Source organism: Anabas testudineus, chromosome 12, assembly GCF_900324465.2.
Source record: "Anabas testudineus chromosome 12, fAnaTes1.2, whole genome shotgun sequence".
Taxonomy (NCBI): Eukaryota; Metazoa; Chordata; class Actinopteri; order Anabantiformes; family Anabantidae; genus Anabas; species Anabas testudineus.
Genome location: NC_046621.1, coordinates 17290918 through 17307589, shown reverse-complemented (window position 1 = coordinate 17307589; position 16672 = coordinate 17290918). Strand labels below are relative to the sequence as shown.

Sequence of the window (16672 nt, the reverse complement as noted above, 5' to 3'; positions counted from 1 at the left end):
CAGATCTACTACTAGAAACATTAGCATCCTGCTGTTTAGTATAGTTCCCCCAGGAGTTAAGGTAAATACAGAGCTGATTAATTCAGAAAGTGCAGCGCCAAACCCTTAATTTTATGACATAATGTGCACACATCTTCACATAGTAACTATGTAGTGATCTGTTAACTGGAGTCTAATGTGATAGGAAAGGTATCTGCTGCTGCACAGCTGAGACTAATCTGAAACTTTCAATTCGTAAACTCTGGTGTTAATGGTTGTATACAGCACAAGAGAATACACAGCTTGCCTACCTGATGGAAGTTACCTGTGTGTTGCTCTCTGTAGCTAACATTGCACAAATATCATCACATGGTGAAGCACAGAATAAAGTTAAGTCAGCTATATGAAACACAGAAAAGTAAATCGAAACAGCAATTATCTGGCAATGATGGTACCCCTTTATCAAAACTGACCAAATACCAAGAAATGTAAGTGTAAGATGACTATTAGAAACTCAAACTTCACATCATTAGTCCTGACAGTTGCGATTTTTACTTCCTACTGAAGATAAGTTGGCCTAGTTTTTATTATTCAAAGCCTAAACAAATGTAAATATGGTGATTCTACTAACCTCTGAAATTAAAAAAGGCACACAGAGGCCTATTTTGTTAGACATTTGGAATAATTATCTGCAAACATTTTAATTTTTAACCCAAACAAAAGGCTGAATCTAACTCTTCTTCCACACCACCTCCACTTCCACACCTGCAATCAGTTTTGTCTCAGATATAATAAAAATAAATGATCAATATGGTAACATAGTTATTTCTCTATGAGCTGGCTGGTGCAGATAAAGTATGAAAAACCTGAATCATCAGAACCCGACTTGACAATATTTACTTGCGACTGTTTCATTCTTTATTAATGAAAAACTGTAACAGTTGGGCATTAAAAATACTCATCTTATCCAGTCAAAAGCACACAGCTCCAACTAACTCCCTGTCATTCTAGACATGTTAACCACCAACCTGAGTTTCCTGGTCTATATGCCTGCTGTGTCATTGTAAGTAATCTTTTTCTACTAAAGGTAATTCAACATTGATAAAAAATCTAAACAAACCTTACTCAACTCAAGGAATATTTTAACAAATCAATGTCTACAATAGGAACTGGTAAAGCTTGTGTTTACATTATTAGACAATAGTGTGAATTTAGACTCATAAAGGCCAGGAAAGGTGCAACTCAGTAAATATCTATAAAAATGTAATTAGTCTGCTAAAGAAACTTTGCTGGCAATTTTAAAATGTTTCCACTAAGATTATCTGTATCAGGAAGTAGCAACCTGCTTTTCCAGAGTTACATGTGGCTCTTGAGCCCCTCTCTAGTGGATCCCTGGCTTTGTCAAAAAATACCAATAGGAACAAAAATGTTTGACACTTTGTCAACTAGAAACGAACAAAATCACGGCAAAAGGCCTAAACCACCACCAGACGCGTGCATTGCTAGATGGGGTTCATAGCACTGCTCCATCACAAAGTCCAGAAGCTATACAGAGAGGCAGTCCTCAAATGGTTTGCTGTTGTGTGTAGAACATGTAAAAACCTTCCAGCAAAGGCAAGACATATCCTAACTGGCTTCTTGGTGGAAATGGCTAGGGGTTAAATTGGGCTGGACTGCACCAGGGATGAGCTCCTCCTTACATTGAAAAACAATTGAAGAATCATATTTCTGTCCATATTGACAGAATAGTACTACATACCATTTTTACTACTATGGCTCTTTACTACGATTTACTCTACTATTGCTCTACTTTGTTTTTTTGTAGTCTAAATTTATTTTGTTCTGATTCTGATTGATTTTTATGTAACTTTTACTCTACTGCTGAATTTTTCCCTCAGGGTAACAATAAAATTTACCTTATTTAAAACTTACTCTTAAGGTTGCAAACCCAAATTCTATAAAAACAAATGCCATTATGACACATTGATTTATTTCTTAATGTTTCTTTAGATTATGACATCTAAAGAAACTAGGCATTACTACTGTATGTGCTGAAAATATCATGTTTGCAACTTTCCAATTACAAAATCCCTTAAATGGTTATTTGTCAAGTGGTGGCCAGACTTATGCTAGCTCTGAAAAGTCTTAATTTATACACTTCAGATGTTTGTGCCTTTTAATTTATTGGCACAAGAAAGGATGCTCTGTGTGTCATTAAAGCAGAGACGTTTTACAGCTGTTTTCCTTAGCTTGCCCATGGCTGAAACTGATTGATTTTCTGGGCACACTCAATTTCCATATTCATGTCGACTAGTCCAAGGTTATCTATGAGCATTTGTCGATCCTTTTTCACCCATTTGCCTAAGTTTTCTCCTTTTTCACTAGCAATCCTGCATATAGTTACTGAAGTAGCATGTACATTGTTTTTTGGGGTTTTTTTTTTTTTAGGTTTTTAAGTGCAGAAAAATATTTAAGTGCAGAGAAAGGTTCAGAAGAGTTCTGTTTCCAGCAAGTTTTTGAAAATTGAGAGTGAGGCTGCTGAGCATGCAAAGGTGGGCAGGCCATTCCACCCTGTGGAACCACTGAGCCAAAGCGTTTAGCCTGGGATCTTTTGAGGTGAGATGAGGGGACCACAAGAAGTTCTTCACTTACAGAGTGAAGTGGGCAAGTAGACCAGGATAAGGGATTTCAGGTAGGCAAGTGCTGTTGAGTTGACCACTTTGTAGGCAACGGTCAGGGCTTTGAACCTGATACGGGCAGCTACAGGAAACCAGTATGTTCACACTCCAGGAAGGCATAGAGTGTGAGAAGCCTAGCAGGGCCAGAAGTAAATCCACAGGATATATTCAGGCATCCCTATTAGCCACTATTTGGATTATATTTAACCTATTTCAGTTTCAACAGCAAATCCTTGCCAAACCAAACCTTGCATATTGAGGTTTTGGCCAGACTTGGGATATTAAACCTTTTCTCTCTGTTTCCAGATGTGCTGTACTGGACATTTAGTCTGTAATTTAATTTTAAGCATTACAGTGCAGCAGAAAAAAAAAATGTTGTGTAATAATGTCTACAGGCTGAAAAATACTAGCTGCTCTGTTTTTTAATGACATTTTATGTTTCGGAGTCACCGCATGAAAAACATGCAACGTTCAAATCTCATGTTCTGAGGCACTGTGCCAGCTGCCGTTTGACTCTGCCCCGGGTGGCACAGAGACAACAGCAGTGATGGAGAAATTGAGTATTTGTGCTGCTGCTGGAGATCAGCTTGTCAGCAGTGATCTAACTACAGCAGGCAGCTGGGAAGCAAATGTTAAACGTTCCCTCCTCTCCATATCCCTCAAGGATTTTCCCGCCTCAGACTTGTTTGGCTGATAAGCTGCTGCCTTGAGCTTGTCAAGGTCAGCAGTTATCTAGCCCCACCCCAGTATTTACATAGTGTGTCCCTCAGAAGAGTTGGAGTGGCGGTGGGCACTTATCTGAGCTGAGCACAGTCCTTTTTACTTTGAAAAAACACAAGTGCTGGTCTTTATACTGAGGGATGTGGTGAATGCTGACATCTGCTGGTGGAAAAGTGAAGTGCATGCCTGCCCCACAGAATCGGCAGAATGGTTTAGTAATTGCAACATGTCAGGTTACTGACACTTTTAGTACTACTACCATGTGTTTTTGCATTTTGATGAACTTAATACTTTGCTACATTTTAAAGAAAGGGCGCTAAAGTTCCTTGACAGTAACTGTTTTCTAATCTGGATCATACTGGACAGTTGAAGGGTAACAGTCATCTGTCTTCATTCAAAATTCAGAACACTTTCTCTGCATGTCCTCCAACCTCTCTACGACTTCTATGAAGCAAACATTCAGAAAATTTGATGCACATGTTAATTTCTATTGAATGTTGTGAGGAAAAACTCACTTAAGCCTCTCTACTTGTGGTCCTCGAGAATAACTCATATTCAGGGAGCAATAAACCCTGCAGCCTCTATCAATTAAAATAATACACTAATAGCCCATGCTGACATCATCACACTTTTTGAAGTGTCTGTACTGTATGCTGTATTTGAATATCTGCTATAGCCCCAGTGAGCATGTGCATGTAAACTCTAGCTATGCATAGCCTCTATTACTACAAGGTAATTCCTTCACACAGTCCAAATCCAGTGCTTTTCACACAATTTCCTACATTAGATAATTTATTTGCAGCATATAATGTGCTATTTCTGCACATGTATTGAAAAACAGGTGGCAGATTTTTTTCTATAGATCTTCATTATGGTTTAATTATTCAGATATTTCTGGTTTTCAGTTAAATTGGTCTTTGGGCCTTGACTTTTACAATCTGAAGAGAACCCAAGATAACCTGGAGCAGTTCGAAACAGATCTATTCATGTATGGAGTCATGCACGGCACCAAGGAGTAGCAAGTTTATTCAAGATTTCTGAGCTTCTTACCCCCTCTCATGCTGGGTCCATTCACCAAAGGAGGAAGCGACAAAGGAAACTCATTTCAGTCAATTGCATCTGGGATCCGATTGTTTTGATAAACACCCAAAGCTCATTGGAATAAAGATCATTTGGTATATTGGGAGCTTCACTTTCAGGCCTACTATGCCATCACTCGTAATAAAAAGACTTGCAACAACTCAAACCTAAAGAAACTACCACAAAATGCCCTAATAAGGTGTTGGACCACCACATGCCACCAGAACAGCTTCAATGCACCTCCTTGTTGATTCCTCTGGTGTTTTAATGGTGGTGGTGGAAGACGGTGTCTAACAAAATTGTCCAAAATCAACCATATGTTTTACAACCTTTCATTTTCATTAAACCATCCACCAGCCCATTGTGCCTAGTAAATGGTGCTACTGTCACCCTGTAGGAGACCACACCCATTGCGACCATTTCACTTTTTTCTACATCTCTGTAGACCAGTGCCTATGGTATTTGCACCACTGGACTCTCATTCATGCTTGTAATGAGGGGTTTATGCACCACAAGCCAGCTATAATACCCTTCTCTATGTTACTTTTAACGCACAGTCACTCTCAGTTACTCAAGAGCTGTTCTTCTTTTTGTCCAGATGCATCCATATGAGCGCACTTGTATAGATTCATCTGCATTTGTTATTGTAGTAGTACAGATTAGACCACAGACAAAAATCAATACAGTTTAAATGAGCATTTATTATACGATAATACAAATTATTCCGGCAGGTTATGAAGTAACCTTTTTTCCAACTGCAAAGGAGTATGTATATGTCTCGAGTTCGGGTCAAAATGCTCTTGCTTTCTCCCTCTCTCTAACATCTGACTCCCACTTTTGTGACCTTTTTTATGTCCCGACCCCCATCCTGTTTTTTGCCTATTCCTGGCTGCTTGCTGGATCATATCTCAGCCAAAAACCATTTGGTTTCCATTATGGCTCCTAAAAATTTTGGTAGTTTTCATCCCCTCGCTGTTTATCTTGAATGGTCAACCCAACTCTATCCGTATATCAGCTAGGTTACTGTGACCCAAGCACTCTCATTAATTGTCCATGTTGCTGTCCCAGACAAATACACTGATTCCCACTCCAGAAACACATTCCATACACAGGCCTAAGTACAGACAGTTGATATTTGCATAACTGTGTTTATCTAAGTGTGCCTTACTACTTTCTATGCGAGCGCGAAATATATGCAGTCCACAATATGTAATGTTACTTGTAATGTAAGGGGGGTTGGCTGTGGCTCAATAGGTAGAGCAGTTGTCTCCCAATCATAGGATTGGTGGTTTGATTCCTAGCGGCCATGTCATATGCCAAAGTGTCCTAGGGCAAGATACTGAACCCCAAGTTGCCCCCGGTGAGTCAGATCAGCTGCATAGCAGTACTGCCAACGTTGTGTGAGTGTGTGTGTGCTTGTGTGTGTGAATGGATGAATGAGACGCAGTGTTAAGCGCTTTGAGTACCAGCTAGGTAGAAAAGCGCTATATAAGTGCAGAACGTTTACCATTTACCATTAATGTGCAGTATGTGATCTATTTACATTCTAACCACTACAGTTTCCCCCCTCCCAAAGTTGAGAAGACTAAGGCATAAGGTGAAGCAACAAAAACATAAGACAGCCTAAATCTAAAGGAACATTAAACAAACAGAAAGAAACCCCATAACATCATCTTGAAATGATTAATAATTATCATCTTATCATTACAAACACAAAAAGATTTTAACCTTAGCTGGTTATTTCTTCATAACGAAAAATAAACAGAACATCAAACATAACATTAAAGTTAGAAATGTGCATATGTTATCTATATAAACTCTAACCACTGCATTATGTTTCTCCACTCATTTATTTCTCCAATAATATGTCAGATGTCTGTATATAAACAACCTGTTCATGCACTCTGTGGATAAGTGATATGCAAAATGAAAATACAGAACTCATTGTCACAGTAGCTGATGCAGGGACGATTTCTCCTCTGGTGAGAAGCCACTAATCACCCTCAGCAGAGCCTTTGATTTCCTTCCCCACGGTGCTTTCATATTACTATGACAACCTTAGGCACATTCACTGTAATAGGGGTAAAAGACAACTCTTTATCTCTAACCTTGAGGTGGTGTTGAAAGATAATTTGCGTGATACTGTGCAGATGTGCAGGGTGAATCAGCATTTCGTTCTCCCTTTCATCTCAGCTATGAAAAGCCACCTTCAAAATGGCTGCTCTCCCAAATCGGCTCTACGCTCCTGCCTTTTTCTCATGCAGCTGAGGATGCAAGGGGATCATTAGACATCAGTATCTGTTTGTCCCCGCTGTCACCATTTCATCATTTTCCCTTCTTCCTCCCTCTTATGCTCCTCTTTTCACCCGATCACCTAAAATAACCTTGGGACTTGTAGTGCACTCTCATCTCCTCATGAGGCTGCTTTCACTAAACCTCACAATTAAAGACTCGAAGCGTCTTTCTTTATGTGCCATCTCAGCCCTCAAAAACTGAGTTTATACTACTACTTAGTGAGGGAATCATTTAACAAACATGGTTAGTATCAACACCAGTGCTTGACTTGTTTTGTAAAATATGGGGAGAATGCTGCATAATATGTAAATATATGTTGGGCATTTTGGTTTAGTGGCCGGATCGGGAATTGATCAGACCAGGAATTTATTTCGTCATGTACATTTTTGCATGGGGCATTTGTAGATTTCTATATTTAAACAGCCATCCCTCCATTACCTCCTCCAAAACTTCCCTACAGCCTCAGCCAGGGCCATTGTGGATTATTTAAAAGAAAAAAAAATGGGTTTTTTTTGTTTGTTTTTTTTCGACTCATGAGAATGCACTCAACATTTTCAGAGATCAGCATGTAAAGAAAACACTCAACACATCAACAGTTCCACTAATAGTGAAAAGTCTCTCAATCGCAATTTCTCTCTTCAAAACAACATAATCAAATGACTTGTTTTGTCTGACACAGATGCGCTATTACTGCATGTTTCTATATATGTGGAGCTTGTCCTATCACTGAATGATCGGGGTGCCAATTGTGGTTAACAATGTAAGCTTGATAATATTGTTGGATCTGTTCACTCTTCCAATGTTATGTTAAGCTTGTTGTCCCCACAACATGATGATTTAAACTGACTCATCAGCAAGAGTATAATACAAAATAACAATAACAACTGATATTTGCTGTGGACAGGCAGTCCCCTTAAGTCACCAAGGTTTCAGGGTTCAGTGTCGTTTTCAGGGACACTTTGACATGTGGGCAGAAATCGGGGGGAACTGAGAGCTTAACCACCGACCCTGGGGTTTGTAGATGGCTGCCCTACCAACTGATCTTGTGTAACAAGTATGTAGGATTTAAGGTGTGTCGGACCTACCAGAATTGGGGAGATGGTAATACGGCACAAGTTTACAACACAGAGAGTATTACACGATTCAACATCATATTTAAGTCTTATGAGTACCTACAGTATCATTGACCTTTCTGTGCAGGCTCTATGTTAAGAAAGTAACAGTCTATATAGAATGCTTAGCATGCGTTCAGAGACAGTAGCACATCTGTGTTGGAAGACATTTTGGCCAGGACAGTGAATGTCATTTATGTTTTTAAAAATCCACGAACCCCCAAACGAAGAAAAATCTACATATAAACCAAACTGTTGATTTGAAGAATCATTGTAACTTTACAATCAACACGAAACAAAAAGTGATCAGCTAAAGGTTTTATGCAAAGTGTTGAAGATATTATAAGAAAATTTCACACACGAGGAGCACAGACAAGAAGACAACTGCACTTTCTACAAATGACTGCTATTTGAGCTATGAAGAAGGATAATGCACTGAGGACACCTAGGTTTATTATAACCCAACATAATTCACTGTTTACACTTAAATATGCAGGTTATTGCCATATGACAGTAGTACAGAAACATAAAAAGCTTTGAAAATAGAAAACATCAAACTGGAAAACACACAACTACTTAAGTTTGCTACACGTTACACAGGAGTTTAATGTAGTGTGGAATCACAGCGTGTTCCTGAGGTCGAGAGAAATCACAGCAGACTTAGCTACTGTTGCTGCAGAGGACAAAGAGCAGTCCATCTGTTCTCTCATTGCAGGGCATGTTCCTCTGCTCATTTGGCAGACTAAAGAGTGCTCCCATGCTTGTTCTGCGATACACTCTAATTGGCTGTGAATGGCCCCTCGGTTCACTCAGGGTAGCCTTTGATGAGCCTGCAAGACTGGCTGCTTAAGTGGCTTTTGAGTGAAGCTCTTCGCGAGAGGCTGAAAGCAGCTCGGCTTCTCCGCTGAGAAAACGCAGGGTGACACACTAACAGGCAACAAGGAAGATGAGATGCAGAAACAAGAGCTCATTAACCGTGCAGTCAAGTGTTCCAGTCAGATGTGCCAGGCCAGAGAACACAGACAGGTTGACTTTATTGAACACACAAAAAGCCTGTTGCTCTGTCTCCTTCCACCTAGGTCAGACCAATGCAGTCTAATGTAATCTAGTACTCTACTAAACACATTTTACTGTACTGTACTGTACTGTATTGTACATTAAGGTTCTAATGCCCTTTTTGTTTTGACACAAGATGATTTTCACTACAGAACTCTGTAAAAGATGTCTGGATACTCCAGGTCTGTAGCTCCAGCTTAGGCATTATGCATACTGTAGTTCCAGAATCCTCTTAGACACTTAAAATCTCCTGTATAAATAAATAACCAGCTCACTGGACAACAATAATATTTATAATCTGTATAATTTGCTGAATTATAGTGGTGGCATCTTCATGAGCTGGACCTGCTTTTCTGTCTCTAGACCAGGATGGCTTGCAATCATTGATGGCACTATAATTTCTAAGATGTACAAGCAAATTCTACAGAAAAACACCAAGTTATCCATCTGTAAACTGAAGCTAAAGAGAAAGTAAATTACAAGATAACAACCCTACCACACAAGTTGTTCAGTCAACAAATGGTTAAGGCGGGAGAAAAGTAATGTTTTGGAAGAGTCGAGTGAAAGTTCTAAACCAAAATGGTTCTTGGAACTTAAAGTTGAAGCTGCTGTGTAAGAGGGAATGGACTAAAACCCATATAAACCAACATGCAAGGCTGAAAACATAAGGTATTGCTACAAGAGAAGGTAACACCAGTTACTGAAGACACAAAAATATGTAAAATTGGATCATTTTCTAAAATAAATACATTTATATATATATATTTTTTTTTTTTGTCAAATTTGTTTAATTGGGAATCCTACGTCTAATTTTAGGACTGTGTGAAGATGTGACAATGTCATGTTTGTGCAGAAATAAAATAAATTCCAAACTTATATATATTATAAACCTAATTAAAGGCTATCTTATAGCTAGGATGTTTATATTGGGATGCATACCAGTTATCCTGAATGATGATTAGAGGCACTGACACATCAAGTGTTACACGTTACAAGACTGGTGACTCTGGACATGGCTGTTTTAGTGATATAAAGTTACTATATCAATGTAATATTAAACTGTAGGTAAATACAGAACAATCAATAATGAATGTGTTCTGATGTTGTCATGCTGATTACTGATACTGAAATCTATATATCTAGTATACCCGCAAAACAGCTTGTGATTATTACTTGTGCATATGTGTGTGCCTCATGTACACATGTAATTGTAAAACACTAAGTCAGTGTTTTGTCCTACCTGTCAGTGACCCCACTCCTGCCCTCTTTTTAGATAAAAATGTTACTGTGCAGAAAAATTTAGTGGCATAAAGACACTAAACAAGCATGAAGGTGCTGTACTGTCGCCTCACCTCTATGACTTCATAATAATTAGGAGGCAAGCCTCCTCTCTGTATTAAATCAGCACCATGCATTAATTCTAATCAGCATGTGTAGCCAGGCTTGTCCGGCAGGGCCCAGGAGGGCTGTATGGAGAGTGTGTTTGTGTGTCACAAACTCAATGCCAGCCATGCTGAAACATGCTCTTCAGGGGTCACTGCAGCTCTCCTGCTGCAGCGCAGCTCTCTGTGCACCTTTTGTCAGAGCAGGTGGTCTCTGACCTTTACAGCAGCAGTCTCTTGAGTGAACCTGACTGAGCTGTGGCCTTTTAACAAACACCAGCACAAATCAGCCTGTGCATATCAGCTGGCATTTACAGTTGTTACCTTTATCCCACATGTGGGATTATGCCTGCAATTATGGTCTTGTCTTGGTGATTTGACTATGAATAATCTTGATGTTTGTACTGTATGTTGTATGTTGCTCAACAGGTTTGCCTTTTCCCTACATATGCATGCTGCAAATGCTTGGTCATTTTTTAAGAATCATGTTAATGTGCTGGATTTATCCATAATGTAATTTATCCCCAGTTCCTATGACCCCCTTTGTTCACTGAGTGGTCTAATCAGCCTGGCTACAGCAACAGCTACTGCTTTCAGCAGCTGAGCTCTAGTGAACCTACACTCCTCTACCTGCTCAGCAGCAGACAGCCGACAGGTATACAGGTAGAAACTAGCAAATAAACACAGTAGAGCATTTGGCAACTATAAAGCCATGAAATTAGGTTGTGGTGCTGATGTGGTTGTGGTGCTGATGTAGTTGTGGTGCTGCGTAGCTGCAGACCCATCAGAGTGCTCATGCTGACATCTATTCATCAAAAGGCTGAAACCTCAGTTGGTTTTAATGTTGTGGCTTATTAGCAGTGGGCAATATGGCCTCAAAATTATATCATGAGATGACACAAATCACAGCTCTTCAAACTCACGTAGTTCTTGTGGCTCCGTTCCTGTGCAATTTTTGAAATTATACTTAAATTTGTTTCTCTATTTTCCTATCAAGGAACGAACCAGATCATTAATGAAAGTAACTAATATCAGTATATATATATATATTCATATATATATTTTAAGGGAATCAATAATAATGACATTTATGGCAATATTACAAAAGAATTACTAAACCAAATTTTATCAGTAATTGCAGCGTGCGCAGTACTGTTTTTTTTTTTTTTTTTGCTGCGTTTGTGTAGCTGCATAGTGACAGCTTGGGGGAGAGAAGTAAAGACAGTGGAGACACAGCTGACAGTGCAAACTGTCTAAATAAAAAAATCGGTGGTGGAAAGTGACTTTTTTAGACTTCTATGAGGGATTTTGGGTTCATTTTTGTCAGCCTTCAGGCCGACTTTGATTTAAAAACTAGGCAGCATTGCTCAGTAATAATCTCTCTCTCATTTACTCTTCCTGACATGCAACTCTCACTCTCTGATACTGGTTTATGTTGTTGTTTTGAGGCCTTGGTTAGTTAAATGCGGCATATGTCACTGTGGTGCTATATCACTGATATCACGCAAACATTAATATTAGTATTATTGTTTACAGCATTACATGCAACAAAACAGGGGTTTTGCTGTTTGAAGCCTTATTCTAGTGGTTGTTGTTTGAGATGTGTTAATTTACTGCTAATGCAATCCCACTGATGCTACTTTTCACCAGTACAGGGCTTTTATGATGTTCCTCTAAGGTCAATTCAGTGCACATATTGTATCTCCACCTATATGGAAAACACCAAAAGTGCTGATGTACCTTGGACTTCAGTGTCCAGTATTCTTCTGTGCCGTATTCCACATGCTTGAAAGCAGTCAGATAGTCGTAGCTGATGAACGCCGTCTGCAGGCAAACAGTGATTTGTGAAGAACTGGAGAAAAACGTACAATGTGTGATTTCAATCAAAATCACAATCCCCCTATGAAGGGCCGGGGTGCACAGTAACTTACAGTGGCTGCAGCACGTCCAAAGCGGACAACACTCAAGTCATTGAGGTCCAGCTGTTTGTTGTACAGGTAAAACCCAGAGCAGCCAAACACTGCTGTGGCCAAAGAGGAGATTTTGAGGAGCCGGTGAGCCATCGAAGGCACTGTAAGAGAAAGAGGGAACATGATGGTGAAGTCCTTACAGACAGTGACAGTGTCATCAATCAAGTAAAAAAATGTTTCATTGATTGATAAATGTGATCCCTGAGATTAATTTTGTAATGACTTACAAGTGGAACTCAACCATGGCTGAAACTCTTAACTCAGAGAGTGCCAGCAGGGGGCACACTTTGTCCAAGCCTTGATATGTTGCACTTAAGTTGTCAGTGATGGATTTAACTTTTGACACAATTAGATTTTTTTTCTTGTTGCACTCCCTATGAGGCTCACACATCACAGCATTTTTGGCCACACCACTGCTGCAGACATACTCCGATGAATGTGCACAAGGAGATAGAGACTTCTGGATTATGGAGTACATCCTATGTATTGTATTGTATTGTATTGTATTGATACTGCACTGAAAATATCTAGTTACAACACATCATGTGCACACTGTTCACCATGTCTTTTGTTCAAGATCACATGCTCTTGTCAAATCTTTCCGTGATGATGTTTCAATAGAGCTACCTTTGCACAAAGTTCTCACCCTTTGTAATTAAGTGTTACTCTAGCAATATACTGTTGTATTTCCACAAACCTGGTGAAAGGTTAAATGTCAATGTCTCCCCACTCCACACTTCCATTTAGGGTTTCTGTAATACATGAGCAGCACTGAAAGCGGAATTCACCCTTAGGACATCACTAATCATCCAAATTAGATTTAACTATGATTAGTAAATTGAACCTCTCTAATATATATTATCATTCAAATGTTCACCGAATCGCATTGAGAAATATTGCAATTGTGCGTCTTCTCGTTTTGACAGACACGTTTGTATGAAGTTTAAATATATCTGATAACTGATTCTCATTACCGGAAGCCTCTTTTCATTTCGGAAATAACCTAAACAGCAAAGTCATCAAACGCGTGTCGTCTTGTCACCTAAATATCCGTATTTCCGCAAAACTGAGAGTGGTTCTCAGGGAAGAACACGGATTTAAATGTGGTTTGACCGCTCGGGATTTGGTAAAACAACGAGCCTTATGCTAACTTCTGTAACAGTGTGTGGCGGCCGTTATGCAATGACCGACTGCGTTTTGTAACAAGCATGCTGAAACAGACTAAACTAACTCACAAACACCGCAGAACACGCTGTCATTACCAGCTACGAGTGAACAGCCAGCTGTCAGATAAAAAACACTTCTAATGAACTCATTAGCTTCTCTACCTGTGTCTCTACCTGTGTCTCCACGAGCGGTGTCTTTCTCGCTTACCGGTTTTGTTTTTGACCTCTTCTTTGACGCGACTGCAAGGAACTATGGGTAACGTAGTCCTACAGCAGATGAAAGTCTGGCAACACGCGGGTATAGATGATGATTCCCTTTATGTTATCAGTAAATGATGGTGTATTTGATAACACTACAAATGTATTGAAGCTTCTGTTAATATAGGTATGATTTATTTCTTCTATTGTGGCAAATTAAAACGATACCTCGGGCCCCCGGGATGACGTCTTATACCCGCGACATGCTGGTTAGTCAGCTGTTCACCAAAAGCACAAACACCGGACAGCCGGAAAGTGTTAAAAACAATTAAATTAATATAGATTAACTGAAAATGTAAAAAACAAACCAATTATAATGAATTCGGCTGACATTTAAAAAAAACCACTTTTTTTCTTAGCAAGTGGCATTAGAAAAATGCTGCAAATCGACATTGTTTGTCAGGGTCTATGTGAAGTGCTCAGATCCTTTACTCCCATAAAAGTGTCAAAATCACAAGATAAAGCTAAACATTACAGTAAAAGCATTTATCAAACAACACACAGTGGAATTAAACATTTTATTGCCATACTGTGGAAACGAATAAATGATGTTTAAAAAGCATTATAAGTTAGCAATATTTTGCTACGTACTGTTGTGTGACAGGATGGTTACAGGAAGGATAAGCCCATCGCTGACAATAAATAAAGATGTTATTGCTGAACAACACATTGAAACAATGATTCATTCACTGTGTGCAACAGGAGGAGGAACACACCCAGGCCATACAGAGACTTTTCAGGTCCCAAACAACTGCAAACACATCAAAAACGAAGCAGGTGAGAGGGGGAAAACACATACTTGATTAATCAAGATGTGACAGCAACAACAGCACATGTGGAATGCTCATTGATGGAGCAGTGCCAGAGAGCATCACTCATGTTCACTGTTTATATTTGAGTTGTGTCCTGTGAATCGACGTCTGTTCCTCTGAACCTGGAGCTGGAAGCAAACAACATGGCAATCAATTAAGACACGATTCACACAGAGTAGAAATTGTTTTAAATCCTATTACTTTCTATCCTTTTTAGGCTCTTTTTTATGTCATACTGAAACCTACAAAAACATACAAAATAGGTTGGAGCAGTTGCATAACCTTTAACAAAAGGCCAAACTATACAAATAAGAGACAAAGCTCTGTTTTTCACTCACTGGTCAACTGTCACAGCATGGATGTGAAAGGTTTGAGGATTGAGGTTGAAGAAGTTTACTCTTACCTTGAATCCCTCCAGAACGTGTGAATCTTTCTGAAGTGCATTGTTAAGTCCCTCCTCTGTTGAATATCCGATCCAGCAGAAGCCTTTGTGAAAGCCTGTTTCTTTATCCTGGAAGAGCACGTAGCACAGAGTCAGAAAAACAAAAACCCACGAAAACGCTGGCAAGATGTTGCAAGATTTTGCCAGAATTAACCCAGACATAATGGAAAGCTGAATAAGCCAAGTTTAAGTTAGTTAAGTACTTTGCCCGCTTGGTAGTCACTACTAGAAAAAGCTTTTAAAGATGTAGTTTAAATTCATCATCATTCTTATTGAAAACAAAATATAACTACAAAAACAGTATGAAATAAAATGTTAGCATTATGTTTTCTGTTTAGACTGTTAGCTTTCATTTCAGCATTCAGTGAAAATATTGGATGAACTGTGTAAAGATTACAGCCAAAATGTATCTTGATAAAAGATTGAAAATGCCAGTTACTGCTTGTTTTAAGGGTAATTTTCTTAAGCAAGTGAAGTCCATGCTTAATCTGCTTTCCAGATAAGGTGGTGCTTTACATAAGCAGCACCTTCACTTTCTCCCTACTGGAGTGTGTTGATCACTTGGCCAACAGTTGTGAAGATTTTTTCCTTCACCAGAGAAACAATTCTTCTGTCAGTCACCACAGTTGTTTGACATTGCGCTACCAGGTCTTTTGATGTTCACCAGTGGGTTTCAGAAACCCAGTGCATATTCTGTAAACTGAACCGTGTAACAAGGGTCTGTTACACTGGCAGCGACAACTTTCTAGAGTTCACACTGACCGTTAACAGCAACAAGATTCCAAATCTAGAGCTTTAATCAGCTCACTTGTAAAAGACATCAATTACAGCTGACAGTCTACACTTTAAACACATCTTGATTGTTTCACTGCTGGTATGGAGCTGACAGCATCACTGATGTGAAGAATGGACAACAGATGTGGTAGCATAGTAAGAATGTTACTGTGACTTCAACAAAACTTACAAAACAATACATGTAGAATGGACGGAACCAGTAAATATTATAAACAGTGGTCATTCTAATACTGTAACTTCTTAAAGACAAATCAAGTGTTCTGACTTTAATTGAATTGTAACTTACAAATGGTAGAAGACACCTCTTCACAGAACCAAACTGTCCAAAGTACTCCTTTATCTCCCCTGGGGGAAAAAAAACATTTAATGCTCATGTTTTTAGGGTTATTCGGTGCTACTAATGTATTGTTAGAGGGTTAAACCAATATTACAACCACAGTTTTTACATCATATTTAAATATGCAAAGAAAACCGATGATGACTTGTTACAGTCAGTACGTGTTTAGCTCTCAGTGAACATACGAAGAGTTGGTAGCTGAATACATGTTAGACTAACGATAATCTGCATATCAGCAGCATTTTGTAACCCAGGAAAGCTCTGCTGGGAGTGTTAAATGACATTTATTTATTCATTCATTCATTCATTCCTTCATTCATTCATGCGTTCACACGCTAACGTTACTCTCCACATGCTGATGCTCACGTTAGACGACGTGAACAATGGACAATGCTTCTCACAATAACGTTATAAAAAGACGTGCAAACGGAAGTAACATGCTACAGACGCATATAACATTAACTCTAAATTTCAATGATAATTTGACTTACTGCTGGCTACAGTCCATGGTACTTTAGACACGAAGAGCTCGAAAACTTTCTTAGACGGCGCCGCCATGTTTCGTCCTTGGTATGACACTCTGACCTATG

The 16672-nt window shown here is 39.1% G+C and overlaps 2 protein-coding genes across 6 annotated transcripts in view; both read right to left on the bottom strand.

The window, feature by feature from the left end:
- adck1 (aarF domain containing kinase 1) overlaps nucleotides 1-13668 on the bottom strand; it is a 57087-nt gene extending 43419 nt beyond the window's left edge. Inside the window, exons 1-3 of one of the 5 annotated variants that reach the window (XM_026354877.1) lie at nucleotides 13647-13668; nucleotides 12234-12373; nucleotides 12043-12126 (exon numbers count right to left, since the gene is read on the bottom strand). In XM_026354877.1, the coding sequence (XP_026210662.1) occupies nucleotides 12043-12126; nucleotides 12234-12365 (216 nt within the window). In that variant the 5' untranslated portion in view covers nucleotides 12366-12373; nucleotides 13647-13668. The other 4 variants (XM_026354876.1, XM_026354873.1, XM_026354872.1 and 1 more) reach the window with 4 other exon arrangements.
- A 532-nt stretch (nucleotides 13669-14200) lies between these two features.
- On the bottom strand, nucleotides 14201-16672 carry slirp (SRA stem-loop interacting RNA binding protein). Its single transcript, XM_026353985.1, has 4 exons — nucleotides 16574-16672; nucleotides 16032-16090; nucleotides 14912-15019; nucleotides 14201-14636 (listed from the first exon to the last, which is right to left on the bottom strand). Exons 1-4 carry the CDS (start codon nucleotides 16638-16640, stop codon nucleotides 14568-14570), a joined length of 303 nt encoding a protein of 100 aa, XP_026209770.1. The 5' UTR covers nucleotides 16641-16672; the 3' UTR covers nucleotides 14201-14567.

Bases quoted from the DNA above. Each gene is read 5' to 3' on its own strand.
- slirp (XM_026353985.1), bottom strand. From the start codon at position 16,640: ATGGCGGCGCCGTCTAAGAAAGTTTTCGAGCTCTTCGTGTCTAAAGTA. The intron at 15,020-16,031 runs GTAAGTTACAAT...GTGCTCTTCCAG, and splicing joins AGAGGTGTCTTCTACCATTT to GATAAAGAAACAGGCTTTCA. The intron at 14,637-14,911 runs GTAAGAGTAAAC...GTTTGCTTCCAG, and splicing joins ACGTTCTGGAGGGATTCAAG to CTCCAGGTTCAGAGGAACAG.